This window comes from Cavia porcellus, unplaced genomic scaffold (assembly GCF_034190915.1).
Source record: "Cavia porcellus strain 051 isolate PalLab524CR breed Dunkin Hartley unplaced genomic scaffold, mCavPor4.1 scaffold_20, whole genome shotgun sequence".
NCBI lineage: Eukaryota > Metazoa > Chordata > Mammalia > Rodentia > Caviidae > Cavia > Cavia porcellus.
Window position 1 is genome coordinate 49383505 of NW_026947503.1, and position 24253 is coordinate 49407757.

A 24253-nucleotide genomic window follows, 5' to 3' on the forward strand; every position below is an offset into this window, starting at 1 on the left:
AGCTGTTGTGATTCCAGTTTCTCCAGAGCCTTCTCCACGAGAAAATTAGCAGGGCATCTGTTGCACTGAGCTCCAAAACAAAAACGTCCTCTGCCACTCTAGGAAGTAACATTTACAGGAGGCTGAAAATTCAAATAAACTAGCCAGAGGGCTACAGATCCTACGAATTCACCTACACGGAAGCCAGAGCAATCTCCAGCCACTGAGCTATTCAGACAGGCCGCGGTGCTGCTGATCTGAAAGGACAGAAGACAAGTGGCCCAGGAAAAGGTGTAAAAAAGCCCTGGGGAAACAAGGGGATGCAAAGCAGATGGAAAAAGGGATTTGAGCAGAAGGAGAAAAATGGAATTTTTACACTGAGTTTTTTTTTTAGACTGAGTTTTTTTAAAATGAGATAACAATAACCTGTGTTTTTACAGATATACTCTACTGACAGATTTTTAGTTTCTTTTCTTGCAGTTTATTGTTAAAAGGGGGAGAGAGGTGACTAATGATACAGAAAAGGTAGATGTTTTCTGCAAACTTAAAAAACACTGTATCATTCCATGTGCAGATTTACACACAGGCCATGTGATTGAGTCTAAACTCTAAGCCCATCCATTAACATAGCCTACTTCTACTATGTTGAGATTCGTGAGAAACATTAATTCCTTTCCACGGAAATAAATTATCCCGAGTGACTAATCTCGTTATTTTAAAATCTAAAACTTTAAATTTTGAAACTATTTGTGGAATGAATGCACAAATAAAACTATTTGTTGAGTGTAGGAATGAAACCATTGGTTAAATAAATGTATGAATGAACTTACTTGTTGAATGAATGTATGAATGAGTGAAACACAGTATGCTATTGTATTCAGCCATAGATACTGAAAATAATTCTTGGCGATATAGTAAACATCAGCTGCCCTATAGTACCATCATATGAGGGCACTTTTGGGGACTCAAGTATGAGTTGGGCCCATAGCTCCCCTTGGGTCGTCTTCTCCTGGACAATCAGAAATAATGGAGCATGTCTAGAGGGTTGGTGGAATGGGTCAAGCAGGAGTCTGTCAGTGATGGCGGCTGAGGCACTTGCTGAGAGCACCGCTTGGGGGTGAATGATCATACCAAGGGGTCTTTCCACACCTGTGGCATTCCTTGGGCATGTGGAATCACCACCCTATCTCTGCTTCATCCTCACAGGGCCTCCCTTTGTGTTCATGACCAAATCCCTCTTCCTATAAATTCACCAGCAATACTAGACTAGAGGTACATCCTATTCCAGTATGATCTCATATTTTTGAACTACATCTACAAGGCCCCTACTTCCAAATAATGTCATATTCCAAGGTACTAGGTGTTAAGATTTCAGCAAATGAATTTTAGGACACACTATTAGAAGGCACAAACAAGTGATTTTCTGTCTCTGCCTTTCGCAGCTCTCAGCTGTGGACCCTGTAACAAAAGACAGATTAACAAGAAGACAAACAAAGATAAATTCATCAACATATTTTTCAGATATGCATGAAGGAAAACTCAAACAAAGAGTAACTCTCAGAGACGATGTAGAACTGTAGTACCACTCAAAGAGAAAACTCAAAGAGGTGATGTAGAACTCTACAATGACAACACAGTAGAGAAGTGACAAGGAAAAGGAAAGGGATCTATCTAGATCTCAAAGGGCAGCACATTATGGAGTGGCAAACATACGGAGAAGTTAAAGGTCAGTTACACTTTTTCGTACAGACTCCTCTGTCTGTGTGGTTGCTGCACTGGCGAGGATCTACAGTTATCCCCTTGAGCAATCCTGGGAGAGGACCAGCCCTTGTCCTCCCTGGTAGAGAAGGGAGGGAACACTCCTTGGTAAATTTGCGCCCTACTTTTCAGCAAAGAGAGGAAAGTGATAGACCTTTTCTTATGATCTGGGGCTTCTCAATGGCTTCAGCTCAAAATGACCCTTATGCTAATGTGGCCTATTTGTGGTGGCAGATTCTTCTGCCCGCACAGTTCCACCCTTCTGAGCAAGGTGAGCAGTGGCGAGAGCTGGAGCAGGAGAGGGAGGTGCCGGACACCATAGTTAGCTGAGAAGACGCGTTTTTTGAGTCCATGTGAAAAAAAATGCTAGAAATTCCCAAAAATTAATGTGGAAGCCTGAGTGGAAGAAGCTCCCACAGATAGAAGCAATGGACTGAAAAATACTAAAGTGCTATTCATTTCTCTTAGTGATAATATATATAAGAACAATTTCCAATTAATTGCAGCCTATCAGGTAAATACAAATCCAAACTAGTTATTCTCAATCCTAGTCTCCCTTATCCAAGCAATCTTCATTCATTACTAACTTGATAAGAATTTGTAGTAAGTTTTTATTGTAAGGAAACGACGATTCTTGAGTCCAATTCTGTCATTTATATTCATCCAAGTCTTCTGCCCAAGACTCTCAGCAAATTTTCTACAGGGAGTAGCAAACACAGAATTATAGCCCCGAGTTAATGCATGGACCTCCCAAGAACTTGTCGCCCCAAGATGGAGCATGAAACTTGGGCTTTCAAACTGCTGATACTGTATTAATGGTACATAAATGTACCTACTGTTTTTAGTTGAGAATTATTGTCCTTTATTTAAAATTTCAACTGAGAATAGTATATATCTGTTCATTTATTCTTGTCCCCCCATTTTTCATGTTAGGATTTTTATGACTTATTTATATATAGCACATTCTGAGTTAACTCTCAGTAATTCAGTGTTTACACAATCAAAACAAGGACTCTTGCTATCATTGTATATTTTAGTTTTATGGCATTTACATGTACAAATAACAATAAATCTTACAGATTTATTTCATGTATACATTGAGGGGAAGTTACTGCCTGATAGATTCCTTTGAGTTTTCCAACGATACACTCAAAATCCACAAAAACAAAAATACTTATTTCTTTTACTAGAGATTACTTTTGTCCTTCCCAACTACCATCAGAATCCTCTTTTCTGAGCTGGGGATTTAGCTCAGTGGCATAAGCACCTGCTTTGCAAGCAGGCAGTTGTGAGTTCGATCCCTGGTACCAATAAAAATGAAAAAGACAAAAAAAAAAAAAGTGAAAGAATCCTCTTTTCTGATCATTAGACAATCTAACACTAAATTATTTTTTCATTTCCACAAATCTTATGCTGTCTCAAGATCAGATAGAAGGGATAATAAATGAGTAAAAACTCATTTAGCATTTAGTAAAATGCTAAATAGAATAGCAATTTTCATTACTTTTAATAAATTAGAAAAACATCTCTAAAGAATGTTTGTGGGCTCGTGATATGGCTTGTTGGCACAAGCCTGGCAAGTGCAAGGTTATGAGTTCGCTTCCCCATACAAAAGAAAAAAGAAAGAGTTGGAGCATGTCTCAGGAGTCATCACCTTTTGGGGGCCATTAGCCACTTTTTGTTTACCTAAAGTCTTCAAAAAATGGTGCAGCTCGGGAGTGAATGGTGAGAAGTCAGGACACGCAGGAGGGAAGTGGAGCCCAGTAGGCACGGTTGTGCCCTGCAGAAGAACACGCGGCAGAGAGCACCCTCCGAGTTATCACCCCAAAGCCTGTCAGTTTTCTAAATAGCAAAGATTATCAATGGTCAGCTGATGAAAGAACAATCAGACTTGTAGAATAACTGCTTGAGAAATATTATCTATAATGATTTTTAATTCTCATTATTTTTAAAATTTCGGAAATCATCCGAATACTGGTTATTTCACAGCAGAGAGGAAACATAATGTCCACTGGGTCAGCCGTGACCGTTTTCCAAGGGCCGTGGCTTCCGTTCCCACCTCGGCCACCAGAGTGCGCACTGAGGCCGCAGAGAGCCAGTTACACCGCTTGCCTCCGCCCCGGCCACCGAAATCCGGCTGGCGCCCTCGGCAGGGGGACGAAAATCTTAACCTAGAATGCGTCAAAATGAGCTGGCCAGGGAAACAAAACAAAAACCCTGGGCCCACCAGCAGCCACCCCCGCCGGTGAGAAGCAGCTACTTGGACAGAAGAAAGCCAGCGAGACAGGGAAGGGGAGGCCTGCCGGTCAGTCCGAGCCCCGGAGCCCCGGCCTTCAGAGTTCACAGCTGCAGGCCATCAATTCTGCATTTGCTTAAGCAAACCTGTAAATTCTTCATTTATAATCCAAAGAGTCCTAAAATTTTACAACCGAGAGTCACAGTTTAACCCGGCTGTTTCCACCTCCCTTTCTCACGTCGCCCGATTCCTTGGGGATGTCTCCGGCTGGCCGCGGTGCTGGTGCCGGTGCCGGCCCGGTCCGGACGCTGCCAGGGAGCGGTGATTAAAGATCTGACCCTTGAACTCCCGCGCGGAGGCGCCTGGAGGATGCCCTGTGGCCGGGCTCCGCGGGGTGCTGCCAGGCCGGCGTCTCACAGTTTATACATGTCAGGGGACTCCCAGAGGAGGGTTTCTAGGAACCTCCAGCCCCAGGTCGTCAGGGGCGGTCATTCAGTGCTCTGGCCTCCCCTCTTCTTACAAAACGATCCAGGCTCCCCTTGGTGCTTCCAAGGACAGGGAGGCATTGTTTTTCCTGATGTTAGGTACCGTTTTAAATTTGACCCATATGTTGGCATAGATTACGTGGAGACGATGGTGACCTGTGATTCTGCCACACTGGGGAGCCCCAGGACTCCGTGGCAGGTGTGGCTCGGCTGTGCCTAGGAGCACACGTGGGCAGCCTCAGCACCAGGTGCTTTACCAGGTGCGTGTCTGCAGACGGTTTATTATGTGTCCGTTTTCTGAAGCTCGGACTGAAATGAAGTATTTCACTTTTCTAGCTGCTCTAAGACGTAGCAAATTGCTGTCATGAAGGTTTATGTCAACTTAAGTCACTTTTCAGCAAAGGGACACTTTGGATGCAAGAAAAGTCCTTTCTTGAGGGCCTGGGATGATTACTGTTTGTTACACAGTCATTTTTAAAACAGCAAAATAAATAAATGTTTTTATTGTGACCCTTAAACCACAAAAAAGAATATTCTATATAAAGATACTTGGAAAAGAAAAACTGAAAGCCCAGAGAGCTAACTGAACACACTAGCTACCTTATACACAGTTAAGGGAATTATAGAAAGGGTATTCAAATAAGATCCCTTTATAACAGATGCCCAGTGATGGTGCGTGTCTGTAATTCCAGCACTCTGGGAGGCTGAAGCAGGATGATCACAAATTTGAGCTAGTCTGGGCAACTTAGTGATTTAGTGAGACCCTGTCTCATTAAAAAAAAAAATGGGCTGGAGATGGACCGCAAATAAATAAACTCACAAATTAGATGCCTTAATTTTAGTTATTGGAAAATATGCAAATATCTAGCCATTTGAATCATGGAAAAGAAAAATACTGTCTCTTCTTCCCCCTTATCCCCTTTCTCCTTCCCCTGTCCATGTGTTGCCTTTCCTAAGTCCCAGGAGCTAGATCGAGGGGCAGGAGCAAGAAAGGACCCCAAGACATCTCTGGGAACTGGGCCAGCCATCAGCTCTGGGACAGAGGCTCACCTGATTTTAGAACTCTGGGAGCTGGCCATCGGTCACTGGGAGGTCAGAGGCAGTTGGAAGTGACCTCGAAGAGATGCCGTAGGTCCGAGGACTGGTCCCCTGGCATTGGCACTATTATTATTTTTCCCTAATAAAATGAATTGCTGGCTCTGAGACTCCTTCTTCACAGGCAGTGCCCATCGTACTGACCAGGGTCATCTCCCTTTGTTTGTTCTGGGGGTACAACTTTGATCCAGTTGGCTCTGGGTGGTCATTTACAGAGCTCCACAGAGGCTCAGTGCCAGTTGTACTTACAGAGTGGAAGAGCTGTTATCATCTCCCACCCAAGTACATCCGGGCCCATGTGGGGTGGCCCTCCCTGCTTGGGTGACGGCATGCACACAGTACAGAATAAGGGTCACTGAGGCATAAAAAGAGGATTATAAGAACATACAAAAATGGCCTACATAGAGCCTAACCCTAACTACAGTGCCCCCCCCCAAAATCCCACCAGTTCCCTCCTGCCTAGTAAGGAGTGATCTCCTAGGTTCCCAAACTGCATTATCCATTTTGAATGGTTGGTTTCCTCTTTCTAGACTAGTTTAGAATAAAATCTCATGAGTGCATAAATGGCCAATGATTAATTATAGCTTTCCAGCCAGGTGTGGTGGCCCACGCCTGTAATCCCAGCATTCAGGAGGCCGAGGCAGGAGGATTGTTTCGAATTCGAGACCAGCCTGGGCTACAAAGTGAGTTCAAGGCCAGCCTGAACTGCAACCCTGTCTCAAAAAGACCAAAAAAGAAAAAAAAAAAAAAAAAAAAAAAAACTTTCCCAGCCACCTAAGAGCTCTGAAGAGAACTTCCTGTTGTTGGTACCTCACAAGCCAGCAAGGCCTTCCTTCCCCCAGTACAGCACACGCCCCACCAGAGTGCATGCTTTTGCCCTCCTAGACTACTGGCTTTGTTGGTCACTCTTGACTTTCGGTGCGAAGTGTGACTTTGTGTTAAAATTCCACATGCCAAAAGAGCTGCTAAGGTAACTTTTTTCTGAGGTCCAGATTTTTATCTACACACAATCACTGATAACCTGCAGGGAGCCCTGTCCTGCCCAATCCCTGAGTGACATCAGTGATGAAATGCAGGAACCTAAAGGTCATGGTGAATCATTAGGTTAAACAATGTTCAATCTCTCCCTAATAATGAACAAAGTAGATTAACTCTGTCCACTGGTACAAAACACTAGAACTAGGCACTGCCCATCACACTAACTAGGATCATCTCCCTTTGTTTGTTCTGGGGGTACAATTCAAGAACTAGAATAGTTAAAAAAAATAGCATATGCCCTCCCATAAGTGCCTTATAGGTGATTTTTTGCCTGTGAAATGTGGTCTGATTAAATCCTGTGCAAATAGTGACCAATTTTGCACTGACCCATGTGGCCTTTGAAGTTCTTGGGGTGAAGAACTGCCAGAGGATGAGAAAATAAAGAAGACAAAGCTGGGGTCAGGTGGAGCCCTTATCCTCCCATGGGAGAAAAGGAACTGCCGCAACAAATGTAGCATTTTTATTTACCTACTGGGAAGGATGATGTCAATTTCAACCCCACTGCATAGCAACTCATTGCTTGGATTATCTAAGAGCTTAGTGTTTCCCTGCCCTGTAGCAACTTCAGGTGGCATGCCCCAGGTGCTTTTTGTTTTGGCACAGTCATGTCCTGGCCATGCACAGGTAGTCAATTTCCAGCTTCAAAGGCTCACAGAACAGTTTTTTCTTTTTTTTATGTTGAATGTTTTGACTGAAATAGCACACTATTAAATGTATTTATAAAGTATCTATGTAAAATTTTAAATAATGTGAAACACTTCACATTTAAAATCCCTCACCCAAGTCGAGGATTTAGCTCAGTGGCATAAGCACCTGCCTGGCAATCACGAGGTCATGAGTTCAAGCCCCAGTACATTAAAAAAAAAAAAAATTCTTACCCAGGAGGAGAAACAGTTCACCCCTCCTGTGAGCCAATGGCAGCCATGCGGGACCCAGGAGGAGAAACAAGAAGCCAATTTGCCCTCCCTGTGAGCAGCAGCAGCCATGCAGGCCCTGGGAGGAGAAAAGACTGCCAGTTTGTCCTTCCCATGGGCCAGCTGTCCTGCAATCTGACAGATAAGAAACACCCTCCTGCTGGGATGGCTGGCTGTTTTGTAGTAACACAGACTAAGCTAACAGTAACCGAAATATAAAAACAACTTGATGGTTATCTTGTTTGGTTGACTTTGCAGAGCTGGGTTCAGTGGTTTGGGCATCTATGTGGAGGACAGTGATATACAGTGTGGTGACTTTGGGAAATTTCCTTCTGTCTTTTTTTTTGAAATACAATATTGTTCTCACTGTTTTGTTTTATTATTTTGTTTTATTCAGTGCTTTGTATTGATTGGTTCTATTCTGTTTTGATTTTTACTATGTCTGAAGGTACAGGCAACAATTTTGCAGATAAGAGGCATTATGGTAAGCATTGTTGATTACCTATTATCCTGTTTTGAAAACCTGTGTCACTTTCACTGTTTTGCTTTGTTTGATTTTATTCTCTTTAAAATACAATATAAAAACTTTTTAAATAAAATTCCTAAAAAATCTCATTTTTTTAAATTGCTAGACGTCTTTAACTCTGATTATAACTACAGGGCACCACCACTTTAGCTACTTTCCATAAATACTTTGTCCCTAGTCAGCCTGTCGTGAAACAAATAGCATCACAAACTTAAAACCACAATTCTTGCAAGTATAGTGGGACAGCTTCTACCAGGTGGCATGGAGTCACAGGACACGAGAATGACAACAGTCTGCATATTACTAAGCCAGTTCCCTCAGTCAGCAAGGTCACAGCATTCCATGGAGGGCTCCTCCTCTCTGCTTTCAGAAGTTGCTGAAACTCTTGAATTCCATGCCTAGGGAAGCAGGTAGCTCCCTCGTACTGGAGAACATCTTCCATACCCACTGGGGCCTGACATCAATTTTGTGTTAAATGAACATTGTGGTGGAAGTATAATACCCATAATTATTTTTTGGAATATTTCTACTGATAAATTGTTAATTTTATGAGCTTTATTTTATTAAAAAATGATTACTTAACATGAAAAAATATTAAAAAATAAAGTATTGAGTTTCTAATATTTATCGAATATAAACAAGCATCAAAATCTTCAATATCAACTGTTTTTGATGCACAAAGTCTAAAAATGACAACAGAAATAAATTCCTATATGAGCTACAACAAAAATATCAATACATACTGTCACACTGGCAGCATGTGTGTTTTGCTTTCCTGGTCTTTTTTTAGTACATAATCGACATCTTGCTGATCTTGTTTTGTCAGGAGGTTCTTTTATATTATGCTATGTGTAGTTAACAGGAACATAAAATATCAATAAAACAAAGTCATTAAATTCTTAACATGCATAGAACATTAAGAGTAAACATCAACATTTCACATTAGCTATGTAAAAGATAACATCAGAAAATAAGTTCCCACATGCACTACCATGAAAATGCCAAGAACTTCACAACAAAAATAATCTTTGTTTCAACTGTCACATCCAAGGCAGTCTTCACACGAGACAATTGCACATTCTGAACTACAAAGCAAGACCCTGTCTCAAAACAAAACAAAACAAAACAAATTCCAAAATGAAAAAAACTGTCCAAGGTTTGATGACAAAACCATCTGCCAAGATAAAAGAACCAATAATCTGCTATCTAATTGCCAAAGAATTTACAGATCATCTGTATACATGGCTATTGATGAACATCTTGCAGCATTGTAGCTTTAGGCAGCATATGCCAAAAAGGGCCTTCAAAGTATGGTAGAAAAATATACACCCTGATAGATGTGAAGACATATTATACTTTCAATTTAGAAACTCATCCTGCTCGCGTTAATCATCCAAGAACCTCGCTATGAGAGAGGAGCAGGGCTCATGGCACAAATGGTCATGATTCCACATAAAAAATGATGAGGATGTCAACCTTCGAAGAGTTTCAGTTTTCTTATCAGGATTTTCATTGCAAACCACTGAAACCACGTATTGTTGAGGAAAAATACATACGTGATTGTTTTTGCTAACCAGACCCCACTTAAAAATTACCTTTATCTCATCCCTTCTCTTCTCCCTCCTCCAGTTCATGAAAATAAGCTGTTTTCATCTAAGAGTCCTCCTCCTCCTTCCATACCTCCCCTTTCTAGCAGCCCTTTATATTTTCTCTTCTAATGACGCTTACTTACATAGTGCTTATGATGGCCAGGCACTGTTCTCAGTACTTACATATAATATGTGCTTTAAAAACACCACTGGAAGGTAAGTGTTTTTACTAAGTGCTATAGAGGTGAGGAAATTAAGGCTTAGAGAGGTTAAGAAATTTCTCCGAGTTGACAAAACTCGTGGGCACCTGGCTGGGACTTGAAGCCAAGCCATTTGGCTTCACTGTCTGTACTTGTAAACAGTTTTGGTTCTGTTGTCAAAATGACTTCATACAACTTCCTTCCATTAGGGTGACCACGCTGCTAGGTTTGCCTGGGACAAGGGGAAAGTAAAATTATGTTACACTTTTAAAGCTACCTATGAATGGGCCAGAGATACAGCTCAGCAGCATAAGTGCCTCCCTGGCAAGTGCAAAGTCCTGAGTTTGATTCCCGGTACCAAAATAAATAAATAGCTACTATTCATTGAGGTCCTGCAATGTATCAAAGACTTTATACTTGCTGTATTTAGTTTCATAATAATTTCATGGTATACCAATTATGTGTCCTGTTTCATAGTTGAAGAAATTAAGAGATATTTTAAAAATTATTGAACCAGGATTCAAGCCCAGGTTCATCTAACATAAAACCTCATTGTCTTAACCACTGTCCTAAATTTTATCCTTAGGAAAGGAAGTAGCCATGGAAAATAATCGGAAATGTTGCTAACTGGGAAAAGTTTACTAGTTCAGCTTGCAAAGAGTTCAGCCAGAGGAACTGTTAAAGGGTGGCCTCCAGACCCTGTGATTTGTGTGATTTATTCACAGGATTGCTGAGATTGTAAATACTGTATTTTCATATTAAATTGCTATCTGTCTTTTACACTGTGAATTTACAGTTTAAAAGAAATGTTGAGCTCAAGATGAGATACCACTTCACATCAACTAAGATGGTCCTATTTTTTTCTTTTTGAAATGGAAAGCAACTACTATCAGCAAGGCTATGTAGAAATAGGAATTGTTGGGGCTGGGGATTTAGCTCAGCGGCATAAGCGCCTACCTTGCAAGCAGGCAGTCATGAGTTCAATCCCCGGTACCGATAAAAAGGAAAAAGACCAAAAAAGAAAAAAAAAAAACCAGAAATAGGAATTGTTGTGTATTTCTGGAGGGAATGTAAGATGGTGTGGCCTCTGTGAAATACAGTTTGACATTTCCTGAAAAGTTAGATATAGAGTTCATATATGACCCAGCGTTTCTGTTCCCAGATATATACCCAAAACACTATAAACCACCACAAATAACATAAATTTGACAACTTAGAGAAAATCAACCAACAGTTCAAAAAAACAAACATTCATGAAATACAAAATAGATAATTTTACTGGTCCTATAACTATTGACTAGTATTGAATTTATAATTTTAAAAACTTCCCAAACAGAAATTTCAGGTAAGTGGCTTCACTAGGTATTCTACTAAATTTCTAAAAAATTACACCAGTTCTGCACAAGCTTTCAAGAAAACACAAAGGGATAAAAAATTTAAAAATTTTTTAAAAAGAAGCCATGCAGGTCCTGGGAGTAAAACAAGAAGCCAGTTCACCCTTCCTGTGAGCCAACTACACACAGGCTGGAAGATAAGAACACCGTCCCCTTGCCCCACATTTTAGCAACTGAAGCACAAAAATAACATAATGCTTGTACTGTCTGATTGACTTTGCAGGCCTAGAGCTGGTAGTATGAGCCTCTATTAAGAAGATAACAATATGCATTATAGCAAATATGGAGATTATCATATTTTTTAAATCAACATTGTTCTCACTGTTTTGTTCTGTTTTATTGTTTTATTTAGTGTTTTGTTTTACTGATTCCATTCTGTTTCGTTTTGTTTGATTTTATTATATCTGATGGTATGGGCTACAGTTTTGAAGATAGCAGGAGGCATGATGAAAGCCATTGTTGATTTTCTATTACCCTCTTTTGAAGTCCTGTATCACTTTCACTGTTTTATTCTGAGTGGCTTTATTCTGTTTTATTTTGTTTGATTTTATTCTCTTTAAAATAAAATTTTTTAAAAATTAAAAAAAAGATAACACAAAGGGAATGAACATATCTCGATTCATTTCATGAAGCTAATAGTACCCAGATACAAAAGCCAGGCATGGATGGTGCCAAAACCAAGACACACAACGACAGCAAACTATAGACCAACATCCCTGAGAGATACGAATACAACAACTCTTTAACAAAATATAAGCAAATCAAATTCAGCATATGAAGAAAATCACATACCATGATCAAGTGCAGTGTATTACAGGGATATACGGTGTGTTTAGAATTCAGAATCAATGTAACCCACAGTACTAACAGCATAAAGAAAAAAAAATCTGTATATCTCTGCTCAATTTTGTTATGATCTAAAACTACCCTAGAAAATAAAGTCTATTATGAAAATAATGACAACAGAGCCGGCTGTGGTGGCTCAGGCCTGTAATCTCACCACTCGGGAGGCTGAGGCAGGAGGATCGTTGCGAGTTCGAGACCAGCTTGGACTACAAAGTGAGCTCAAGGCCAGCCTGAACTGCATAGAGACCCTGTCTCAAAAATACAAAAAAGAAAATAATGAGAACACCAAAAGCTGTCAAGGAGGCAAACAGACCGGATCGTTCAGGTATTATTATCAGTATGAATGTGGAATGCTGTAGTCACAGAGCAAATCATGTGGGCAGTTGCTTTACAAACCAAGCATGTAACTATCCTATGACCCAGCAATAGCTCTTCTGGGCATGTAATCCACAGAAATGAAGATTAATATGTACACAACAATCTGTACAAAAACATCTATAGCAGCTCTATTTGCAAGAGCCCAAAATTGGAAACTATCCGGATGTCCTTCAACAAAATAATAATTAAACAGACTGTGGTAAACCTGTACTGTGGGTTACTACTATACTCACTAGTAAAAAGGAACATAAGTAAACACACGATAGCCTGGATGAATCTACAAAGAATTATGCAAAGTCTTGGAAGAAAGAAACAATTGCAAAAGGTTTCATGGAGTGTAATTCTATTACTAGAAAAGGGTGGGGAGGCTTGCTTGTTTGTTCCATTTTGGTTTTGTTTGCTTTTGCAGTACGAGGGATTGAACTCAAGGCCTTTACCCTGAGCCACATCCCAGATCTTTCTACTTTTTATTTTGGAACAGGATCACTAAGTCACTGAATTGCTCTGGCTGGGTTGGAGCTTGTGATCCTTCTGCCTCAGCTTCTTAGAGTGCTGGGATTATAGATGTCCCACAACCATGTCTGGATAATAAAACATTTTTACATGATTGAGGATGAGGCAGGAGGATAGCAAGTTCCATGTCAGCTTGGGCAAGTTAGTGAGACTCTGTCTCAAAGAAAAAACTATATATATTGTCCCAAATACAAACAAACCAAAAAATAGACTAGTACAAATTACTGAATAGAGTATAAAAGTTTGTTGATAAGAGTTCAGATTGCAATTGCAACTAACCTTTAAGAAATTACTATTTTTCACCCTATAACAAAGTATTAGGATGAATTCCTACTTTCCTTGAATGTGAGTTTCTTATTCAGCTCTGCTTCCCTTCTGAACTATCTATCCGTGCCAGGCTAGGTTTCTTCACATCCTTCAACCAGAATAGCAGACCACCCCAGGCTGGGTGCAGAACCACGCATGACAAGCCAGCTGTTTTCTATTAAATCAGAGCTTAGCGATGTGCCCAAAAATGTAAGTCACTGCTTATCTTTTTATTAAGTTTTCTTTAGTTTGGTGAAGATAGTCATTTTTAAATAGAAAATGTGTGGTAATATGTAGTAAGCTTATTCTTTTTAATGATTAAAAATATGTAGCTTTAAAATTTGCTAATTTGAATTTCTAATAAGGCAAATACCAATTAATAAGCAATACTTCTCATAAGCAAAAGCGCTTTGGGGTTCCTGCTCATTTTTTAAAGTACAAAGTCTCCTGACACCGAAACTTTGAGAACTGCAGCTGGAGGAGCAGAAAGTTTTGCCTACAGTAAGGCTCTCCAACAGATGCAAATCAAGTGCTCTACCCTCAGGGTTAGATGAGAAAACAGGACGATGCAGGTTACAGAGAGGCATGGCGCAGGACTGGCAGGTGTCCTCTCCCCTTCCCTCCCTCAGGACAGGACAGCAAGAAACTGCTGAGATGCTGCTCGGAAGTCCACCTGGGGAGGCCTTTGTGAGGCCTCTGCCCCTGGCCCCAAAGAGAAGGCTCAGAAATTGGGACAGTGGTCTCCAATTGTCGCTCTCCCTTTTACTGACAGTGCTGTACTTCCAGAGGAGCCTGAATGGGTTCCTCTGAGAGACGGGGGTGGGGGTAGGAGGGTGGAGACAGAGAGATTTTCCCAGCTTGACTTTTACCACAATAACGTTGCACAGTACATTCAGTTATTTATAGAGAAGATCCATTTCCAGAAGCATGAGGCGGTCGTAACACAGTTCAGGTGAAATCCCATGATGAAGAATCCTTTTTCATTTTACTTGCTGGCCACACTGTTGACTTCATCTTCAAAAAGCACATTGCTAAAAGGGGAAAGAACAATTGATGACTTAATTTCTAAATTTAAAACCTGTCATCTAAATGAATCACAATAAAAGGGTCTAATTTTTCAATGAAGTGCCCATCAGTGGTTTGCTGGCAACACTCCCAGCAGTCTCAGAGAAGCAGCCCTGGCCCTTCTGGGTGCTAAAATGGTGGGGGAGCAGTGCTGGCCTCTGAAAGAAGGTCGTTCTGACTGAAGATCTAAACTAGATCTAGAAGATCTGTTATCAGCCAATGAACTGGAGAAATGCCAAGACTAAGGAAAAACGCCAATCGATTGCCTGTCCTTGGGTGTGTGTTTAAATGACCCAGAGATAAAATAGATCTAATATTGATAGTGTGTGCATGTGCGTGTGTGTGTGCGTGTGTGCACACGCTTGCTGCCACTTAATATTCCTATTATACTCGTTACCTGATCGTTTGCTCACTCTATTGACTCACCCTTCTTTCTCTTTCGTTTCTAATCACTTTTTAATTTTTGCCAATATTCACCAATTAAGTCGGCATCCTTACAATAGCTGTAACTTTTCCAGGTTCCTCTGGCTGTCCCTTCCACCCAGCTCACTGGTCCCCCGCCAACCCTCCTGCCATCTTCGTTGTGACAGAGTGACTACCAGGTCCTGCACTGGCTCATCTGTCCCTTCTGACCATAAAAAAAAGCTGGAGACAGCTGTTTAAAAGCAAAACTACCTGCATATATTTTAAGTACTTTTCTAATAAGTCTGTGGATTAATTGCTCTGTTACCTCATGATTAGCTTTAGACAACATCTCTCCTGATGCTAGAGAAATAGGACAAGAGTAAATGAGAATAGAATCACTTGCTTTCTCTTCAGTAACCATCTGTCCATCTTTCTATTGCTTTGTAAAAAACAAACATTCTAAACTTAAAATACCAAAATGAGAGGCAGTATGATGGTATGCCTTGAATAATAATTTTTCTCAAGAAAATATATTTTTGAAGCCGGGCATAGTGGCTCATGCCTGTAATCCCAGAATTTGGGAGACCTCAGCAAGAGGATCATTGCAAGTTTGAGACCAGCCTGGGCTACAAAGTGAGTTCAAGGCCAGCCTGAACTGCATGGTGAGACCCTTGCTTTAGCTAAGGTGGCATCTTATCTTCAGAATATTCTAATAGAATGTGCTTTTTCTCACTGGTTTCAGTAGTAATTATGTGATTTGAATGAAACAGAACTGGAGGAATGTTTAAACTTCACTTTTAAGTAATGTTGAGATTTTATGCCATTTTCTTTGTGCTCTTTGGTGGGAAGATGAGTCTGCCTGTGCAATCTGTACTCACGAGGGCTGTATACCTGCTCGAGACCAGGGCACATTGCTCGAGTCCTACCCTTCAAAACTGAAGGCTCTCAGACAAGAAATGCCCTTCCTCAGAGGCTGTGACCTTGCCCAATTTTATGCCCCTCCACTGTAGATGTGGTGAGTACAAAAGTTCCCATTCCTTGGGCCAGGGCAGGTTACAGAGCCCAGCCTGGCCCACCCAGTCCAGGAGCACTATTCCCAGTGAATCATGGTGCCCATGTATCCACCTCGGAAGCTACTGCCCAGCAACCTGCCTCAAACAGGGAAGTCTCAAGAGTTTACTGCCATTTTAGAGATTACCTGAGGCAAAACTTTAAAAATCTACCTTAGATTATTTACTTTGTAGGAAGCCAGAATTAGCTGGAACTTTCTTTATGGAAAAGCTCCCCCTCCAAATGCACCTGCACCCCCTTCCTGCAGGCCTGAGCTCTACCACTGCTATAACACCTTTAAAACAAAGACACTTAGAACCAGCTCTCCAGCTTAGCAGAAAGGAAGGAACTTGCAGGCAAAACCAGTTGTGCCTTTCAGGAGGGTCAGAGGCCACTCACGTCCCAAGAAAACATGCACAACCACACTCAGTTTTGGATACAGTTCTAGGAAGATAACAAACTCCCCCAAGGAGACTCCATGAGCCCCAGGTTCAGAACCATTATTTTAGATTGAAGGTAATAGGAACTCATAGTCTAAAATCAGTTTCCCCAGCATGAGAAGCAAAAAGTTAAAAAAAAATGGTATTATAAATGTGTTAATTCTTTTCCATGTGACTTTATCAATAGCTTTTAAATAACCAAATAACAGATTCAACTTACATTTTCCACAGTCATATTTTCTGTCTTGGAACTTGTCCCTTTAAGATATTTCCTCCTGACACAATAGACACTGACGAGGGTGACAATCAGCATCAGGACGAACACAGCCACAGTGGAAGAAACAGCGATGACAACAGTGTCCTGCCTGGAGCCTCGATTCTCACACCTCTCTCCCATGTACCACCAGTCTTCCCCAGAGGGACATCTATATGTATGGATGAGACTCAGTTATATGTTGATTTTTTAACTCTGGGAATCTTGCCCATTAAAATTGCTGATCACCTTTAGTCAATTGATCACCTATAAGTCGCTGATCCATACAACTGTCTTACCCACTCCCAGACTGGAGGAGATGGTGACCAGCACCAGGAGGCCAGGCAGAAGCCATGGAAAGGAAAAAAGGAATTATTCCTAACCTGAGCCTAAGACAGCAGATCTGGAGAAGCAAAGGGAGGTGGCGTAGATTCTAAATACAGCTTAGTTCTCCACCTTTATACCCTGGCCAAGATCTTCTCAGAATTTTGGTATCTTCATTTAGAAAATAAAGATAGTCATGCTTAAAAAGATGAGACTGCTGTAAAGACTTAACAAAATACATTACCCATAAGGACTTCTCAGGCAATTAGAATATAACATCTAATTTTTCATAAATTACTTCATTGCCCTTAATAGCTATCCAAAGTCCCAAATGGAGTGAAAAAAATAAATTCTAGCCAGGCATAGTGGTGATTGCCTGTAATCCCAGAACTCTGAGAAACTGAGGCAGAAAAATTACAAGTTTGAGCTTAGCCTAGGCAACAGAGCAACTTAACAGGACCTTGTCTCAAATGAGCACGCCGGGGGATGCAGCTCAATGCAAAAGCCCTGTGTTCAGTTCCTAGTATGACAGAACCATTAGATATTCTGTGAGTGGCCCCCCAGAGGAGAACTGATCAATTTCCCTCCTCTGAACTACTGACAGTGAAGCCTACATTTGCCAGTAAAGTCTCTAACAGAAGAACCGGGAGAGCTCCCCTGAGTGACCCATTACCTGCACTCAGGCTTGTCATCTTGGATGATGCAGATGCCACCATTTTCACATGTGAATCCTGAGCAAAGGTCCAGGACAGTGGAGGTTGGGGCTGGCTGAGGTGACGTAGAACTGAGGTGAGATATGTCTAAGGAGGGCGAGAGGGGAGCAGGAGAGAAATCAGCTTTTGCTTTAGAAGTCACTAGGCCTTCATGTTTCGAACAGAAGATGTTTAGATTTCAAGCTTGTGAGAAAAGGACATAATCTTGATGCCTGGCCCAGTGACAGTCACAGGCAGTGGAGTAACAAATAGGCCAAGGGAAGGTGGGCCCTGCTGCTGGGGCTACAACTAAATTGTGTATTTGCCTGGGCTGGGGGAGCTCTGGAAGGCACAGATCCTTAACAACAACTCTCTAAAGACGGGGAAGGAAACTACAGCTCAAAGTGCAAAGCAGTTAAGGACCCTGCCCAAGGTCATGGGTCTCCTGCTGCCTGAAATAAGATGGCAGAGTTTCAAGGCGTATCCCGGGGGCTCTAACGATGAAATCATAATCTCTCCACTGTTTTATGCTGGCCTTGCTTCTGATCCAAAGTGGGCCAAAGAGAGTTGATGAATATGACTTTTTCTCAATTGCATATCATGTTTTCTCTCTTGATAAGTATTATTTTTTAAATACCACTTTCTGATTCACTGAGAGGCAAGTAGGTCTTTAATGGTAGATGAGTTAAAATCCTACCACATAAAACGTGGAAACCAACACAATTGCTCAAAAATAAATATTGGTTGCCACAAGTAAGAAATTAAAAAATTAAAAAACAGGCTGACGTTATTACTGCCAAGATATTTGAGTGTACACACATTTGCAGTTTTGCATGTGTGTATATATGTAGATGAAGAGACAGCCTATTTATATTTTAATTTTACATGCTTGTGTCATATTTTTATTTCTGAAATCCAAGAGTATAATCCTAGGGAATATTAGTTATACTTGAAATTTTCCAGCCTGAAGGTTTCCACTATTGTTTCACGTGGTAGTGATTAAATTTTTTTATCCTAGAACTTTCACTTTTTCATGTTAAATTATTTTCATATTGTTAGTGGTTTGTGCCAAAAAAAAAAACCTCTTCCACATATCCATTTCCTCCCACATCCTATAATATATCTAGCAATAAACCCCAAAACAACACTAAATAATCAATGACCACAGCCAAAAAAATAAAAAAAATCTAACTTATATAAGCCTACTTTTATTTACATACCTTCCACTGTCAATAAGATAAAAACATCATTTCCTTTTAAAAAGTCTCTGCTTTTCATCCTCTCTTGAGTTATAAAGGCACTGGTTCCATAACCTTCACCTCTGCTAAACTGAGTTCCATTAGGGAAAAAAGCCACTTTTCCCACTTTAGAAGGATTGTCCCAAAAATAGTTTCCATTATCTGAAAAAGCAATTTATATTAATGGATTGTGTTTAGCATCATCATAGCTTTTGGTGGTAGGAAAGAACAGGCAATGTGAAACGCAATTAGGATAGAGCTCAAAATAATTAAATGATGTTATTGACCCGTGATGTATTCCCTGGCAAATCGCTGGAGCTTGCTCATTTATACTGTCCTAAAGGAAATGAGATTGCCTGGCAGGAAGGACTGGACTAACACTATGAGTGAAGAGGTATCAAAGATTCCCTGGGGGAGGATATCTTACCTGTACTTATTAGCCAGTATACCCACCCTTCTTTCTGTTAGAATCCTGTCTGAGTGGCCTTCTGAATGACAGACAGAGTCAAAACGACTCATTGCTAAAGGAAGTTTTTAACATTAGCATAGAACAATTTATCTCATTGGCTGAACTAGTCACCTAACAGAGCAAAGTCGTCCAGGAAAGGAAGATTGAGAGAAACACCGCATCTGGAAAGTCATACCAACCCACTTTGACCCTGAATCATTTTCAAGGTTACTGAGGGACAGAAATTTTGAAAAAGAATGAAAAAACTCTGAATCTCTAAAATTCCCTTTGTATGTGTTTTTCTCATCAGATTATGTCACTTTTATTTGCTATGCCACTTTGGTCCATCTTTTTCATTTATAAAATTCCCCTTTGGCAATAATAGCTTGCCATAATTTATGTTTTCATTTATTAGGTTGCCAGAGACAAAGGATTATTAAAATTAGGAATGCTCTTATTGCCTGTTGGGCACTGCTCCTTTTGAGACTGGAAAGGTATTGCCGTTAATAAATCTTCCAGCGCACTTTAATAAGAAGATATAACCCATTTCTACACTCTCCGCTAACACTCTGGTATACCTGTATAACATCTTCCTTCTGAGCAAAGAGCTGAATTCTGTCTGAGAATCCCAGCGGCAGGACAAGGGAACATATGGGTAGGAGAATGCAGCACCCGAGGGACAGTCCCTATCAGGACCTTCCAACACACTTCCATTCTTGTTCCATTTTAATCCTCATAACAAATCTGTGGGATTATTGTTCCTACCCTGGTTTTGCGTGGAGGACAGCAGAATCCAAGAGATTGTTTTCTGAGGGTCATATATCTGACGAGAAGAAAACCTTGGATTTGAGCCCAGGTATGCCAGACTCTAAACCCAACACTCCTTGCAAAACACTGGAAATTCAGGGATGGTTATCAATTCTCAGGAATACACCCACTAACTTCCCTACTTTCCAGTCTTTGATGACATTTCTAACTGTCTCCCCTTAGAGACCTTCTCCTCAATTATTGAAAGCTTGCCCCTAAATATCTCTATTCTTAAGAATCAAGACTCAAAATTTCCTAGGTAACCATCTGTGCAACCTCTCCCTCCCAAATCTGTCCCTCCACAGACAATGACTACACGTTAGCATTAAAGAAAATAAATCACAAACCACTGGTCATAAATGGGTCTGTCGTGAGGCTCCGTTGGTTGGACATACGCTGTCGAATGTCAGGATTTTGATCCAGGAGTGTCATTGTGGCTTGTTGCCAAGGACATGGCCACTCTAAGTGATCATCATTGGCTCCAGAGATCAAGTGGAAATATATCCCTACATTAGTCAAAGATCGTAGATCCAAGTAAATCTGGAAAGCATAACCTTTAGGAGAATAGAATGGAGGGCTATAGAGGGCTGTATTTGGGCTGCCAAGGATCTGTGTGAAATTCCTTATATGCCAAATATGATGAGGGCACCGTGTTTCTGAAAGATTGATGTCATCAATAGACAGACCGCCCAATGAGGCACCAGCTCCCCGACGTCCTTCAAACACCACTCGAAATTTGTTGGTCACTTGCAACGCTACGTAGTAGAGCTGCCAGCTCCCCATGGGTATTTCTGCAAAAAGAGTCAATATTTCAAAGAAGACAAAGGATTATGTCATGTGCAAGCCAACCTTAGAGTTCCAACCACCATAGATAAATGATCAACCCAGAGCTACTGACTCCTACAGGTCTGAGGTATGGTTTTCTTACTTCTTCAGCTCAGGATCATGTACATCAAGGTATTTCTTCAAGGTCAAACTGTTCTCTGGAATACCTAATTATACAGTTGTTTCTCAGACAGGTCACCCAGAGATAGCTAGTCTTTATTATCAACTTGATTAGTTTGAGAGACATCTAAGAGATTAGAAAAACACACATCTGGGTGTGTCTGGGTGGAGCAGGGGAGAATGACCTTAGAGCCTGGGTCTGTGCCTGGCCTCTTCCTCTCTGGCTCACTCTTCTCACTTTTCATCCCCGATGCCATGAGGTGAACAGTTTTCTTCCACCATGCCCTTTGCCGTGATGTTCCTGCCTTGGAGCCAGCCAAATATCGACTGAACCCTTCGAACCCATGAGCCAAGATAAACCTTTTCTCCAATAAGTAACCGGTGTCAGGTGTTTTGTCCCAGCAACAGAAAGGTGAACGAGCCACAGCATGTAACTTATGAGTATTCTGTGTTCCATTTGTGAGTTCTCTGCCATTCTACACAAGTTAATAACCTAATGAGTTCACTACAGCCAAACCGTTCTATAACACGCCCATAGTTTGACTTTTTTTTTTTTTTTTTAGACAGGGTCTCACTATGTAGTCCAGGCTGACCTTGAACTCACTATGTAGTCCAGGTTGGCCCCAAACTCACTGCAATCTGTCTGGCTCAGTGTTCCACGTGCTGGGATTACCAGTGGGCACCACCACAGCTGACTGACTTTCTTCATTTGCACAATTTCCAGCCAGCCTTTGGAGGTATTAAACGGAAAACAACCAAACCCTGGAAGATGCCCATTCTACTGTTAGTGCTTAGATCACTTACTAGTGACTCAACGCTAATTATTTGATACTTGGTGTCACCTCTTTTCTGCCAACCTGTACTTCCTCACTTACTCTCCTGGATCAATGATGGAAAATCTATGGCATGTGTGCCACAGTGGGCTGCCTGTACCATTTAAAGTTCTAAACAGTCCCTCCACACTGTCCTACACCCTTTGCTGGCAGCACACAATAGGACACCTCGCATTATTCCTTGTGTCCTCCTTCAATATAAAGTACTACATTAAAGCTCTTCGGAAGCCTCCAGGCAGACAACAGGTAAGGAGTTTATGTCAAACTAGTAGTTAACACAAAGACTAAACACTTAAACATATTAGTACATAATGAGAAAGTACCATTAAACTGGTACAATTACTTGAAAATAAGGCAGAAATATCTAATTTATACAAAATGCTATTGCCGTGGAGGGAGAGAACTAGGCCCAATGGGAGGAGATCCCTGCCCAGAAACCTGCACCATGCATGGGCTGCCGGCTTGGAGAGAGCCAGACCCAAGCCTCTCCCTATAGTCAGCACCATCTGTGGGCTTTGGAGAGAGAGAACCTGGCCCCACAGGGAGGAGATTCCTGTCCAGAAACCACATCATTTTCATGTTTTGTTGGTTGGGGTTTATTTTCTTTTGTTTTATTTGTGTTAACTCTGATGGCAGGAGCAGCTATCTGAAAGAGCAAGACATGTTATGGAAGCCGCTATTTTACTACTGGCTTGTTTTGAAGTCCTTTACTTCATTCATTGTTTTGTTTTTCTTGTTTCTATTCTATTCTGTTCTGTTGAGTTTTAAATATGTCCGAAGGTAGTATCCACAGCTATTTTGAAGATAGCAAAGGCATTGTGGTAACTATTGTTAATTTCATAAGCTTTGAAAGTCCTGTGTCACTTATTCTGGTTTATTTTGATTGAGTCTATTGTTTTATTTTCCTTGGTTTTATCCTTTTTAAAATAAAAATTTAAAAAAATATTATTGCCTGTGGGTTCACCCTACACTGAACAAGAACCTTCTATGAGAGCTTTTATTTCATTATTCTCAGTATTACCAAGTTCAAGTTGTCCTAAGCAAGCCTCTCAGGTGCCTTTGTGTTATTGTCTACCCATGATGTAACTATTGATCACTAATGGGAAGGCTCTTCTAAGCCTACTTAATTTTATATAAATAATTAACATTGCTATTAATTTAAATCAATCATGACATTTATATAACATGCAGGGGACTTTTTATAAGCTTTTCATATCTGCAAAACATAATTATGTTTTATAGAACTTCAGCAATAAAATGTATGCATGACCAGATGTGGCGGCTCACGCCTGTAATCCCAGCACTCAAGAGGCTGAGGCAGGAAGATCACCGCAAATTCGAAGTCAGCCTGGGCCACAACGCGAGTTCAAGGCTATCCTGAACTACACCGTGAAACCCTGTCTCAAAAAAAAATTTATGCATGATGTGTGCATATTCTGCAATGAGACCAGGAACTTGACTGTTCATAGGTGTTCACAAAGAAAAATAGCATTTGCATTTCAGATTGTTTCTCATTAAATAGAGGGGATATAGCATACCATAGCACAATGTGAATCTGTCTTATAACACATTTTGCTCAGTCCATCAAACCAAGAGGGCAAGATGCAGAGCAGAGAGTCATCTGGACATCAGCCCATATCCCTCTCTTCTCCAGGGAATCCTGCTAGCCACCTGCTTTCCTAGGTTGGGCCACCTCCCTGATTGGTACAAGGAGGACCTCCCACTCCCTGTTCAGCAATTGCTCTAGCCACTGGGCAGTGAACTCACTAGGATGTTAGCTTGTGTAGAATGGCAGAGAACTCACAAATGGAACACAGGATACTCATAAGTTATCTGCTGTGGCTCATTCACTCACTCAGTTGGTCACCTTTCTGTTGCTATGTATCACGTAGTATAGCACACAAAGGACCTCATATAGAAAGAGCATCAAGTTCTATTCGAAAAACCATCGACAGCCTCTGCCCTGTTCTAAGTTGCTGCATTAAGAGATTGTCTTTGAACCCAAACAATAAAGAGGTTGATCTTTTACCTTTTATTTCTTCCACAAGGGTTAATTTACCATTCGTATCATTGACAGCATACTCCCTCACATAGATGTTTAGTTGGTCATTTTCACTTCCACTGTTGTACAAATAAAATTCCAAGCACTGAAACCCACGTTTAGGGTACAGTATTCTACTTTCTAGCACTGCGGTGCCACCCACGTTTACAGATCTACTGTCAAAATGCATGAAGAAACCAGAACCTGCAAAGAGAACAAAGCAGAACTGAGACAAAACAGAGATTGGGTGAAGGAATTGCGTGTTTTTAACAGTAGCAGATCCTTTCCACAGGGCTCAACTAACATCAACATATAAATCACGAGGTGAGAACTTCAGAAACCTAAGCTATAACTCCAGGCCTTGGAACAGCTAACTGATAGACATAACTGAGTAAAACTCAAATGTACAAATTCTAAAATATTTATTTGGAATAGGAGGAGATTTTAGACAGTGA

The 24253-nt window shown here is 41.0% G+C and overlaps 1 protein-coding gene across 1 annotated transcript in view; it reads right to left on the reverse strand.

The window, feature by feature from the left end:
* Window positions 1-11568: 11568 nt before the first annotated feature.
* The window catches only part of Mep1b (meprin A subunit beta), a 29578-nt gene continuing 16893 nt past the window's right edge, over window positions 11569-24253 (reverse strand). The window contains exons 10-15 of the mRNA XM_013157073.2: window positions 23787-24002; window positions 20327-20770; window positions 18707-18886; window positions 17468-17594; window positions 16438-16642; window positions 11569-14288 (exon numbers count right to left, since the gene is read on the reverse strand). Of these exons, the coding sequence (XP_013012527.1) occupies window positions 14274-14288; window positions 16438-16642; window positions 17468-17594; window positions 18707-18886; window positions 20327-20770; window positions 23787-24002 (1187 nt within the window). The 3' untranslated portion in view covers window positions 11569-14273. The remainder of the gene's footprint in view (window positions 14289-16437; window positions 16643-17467; window positions 17595-18706; window positions 18887-20326; window positions 20771-23786; window positions 24003-24253) is intronic.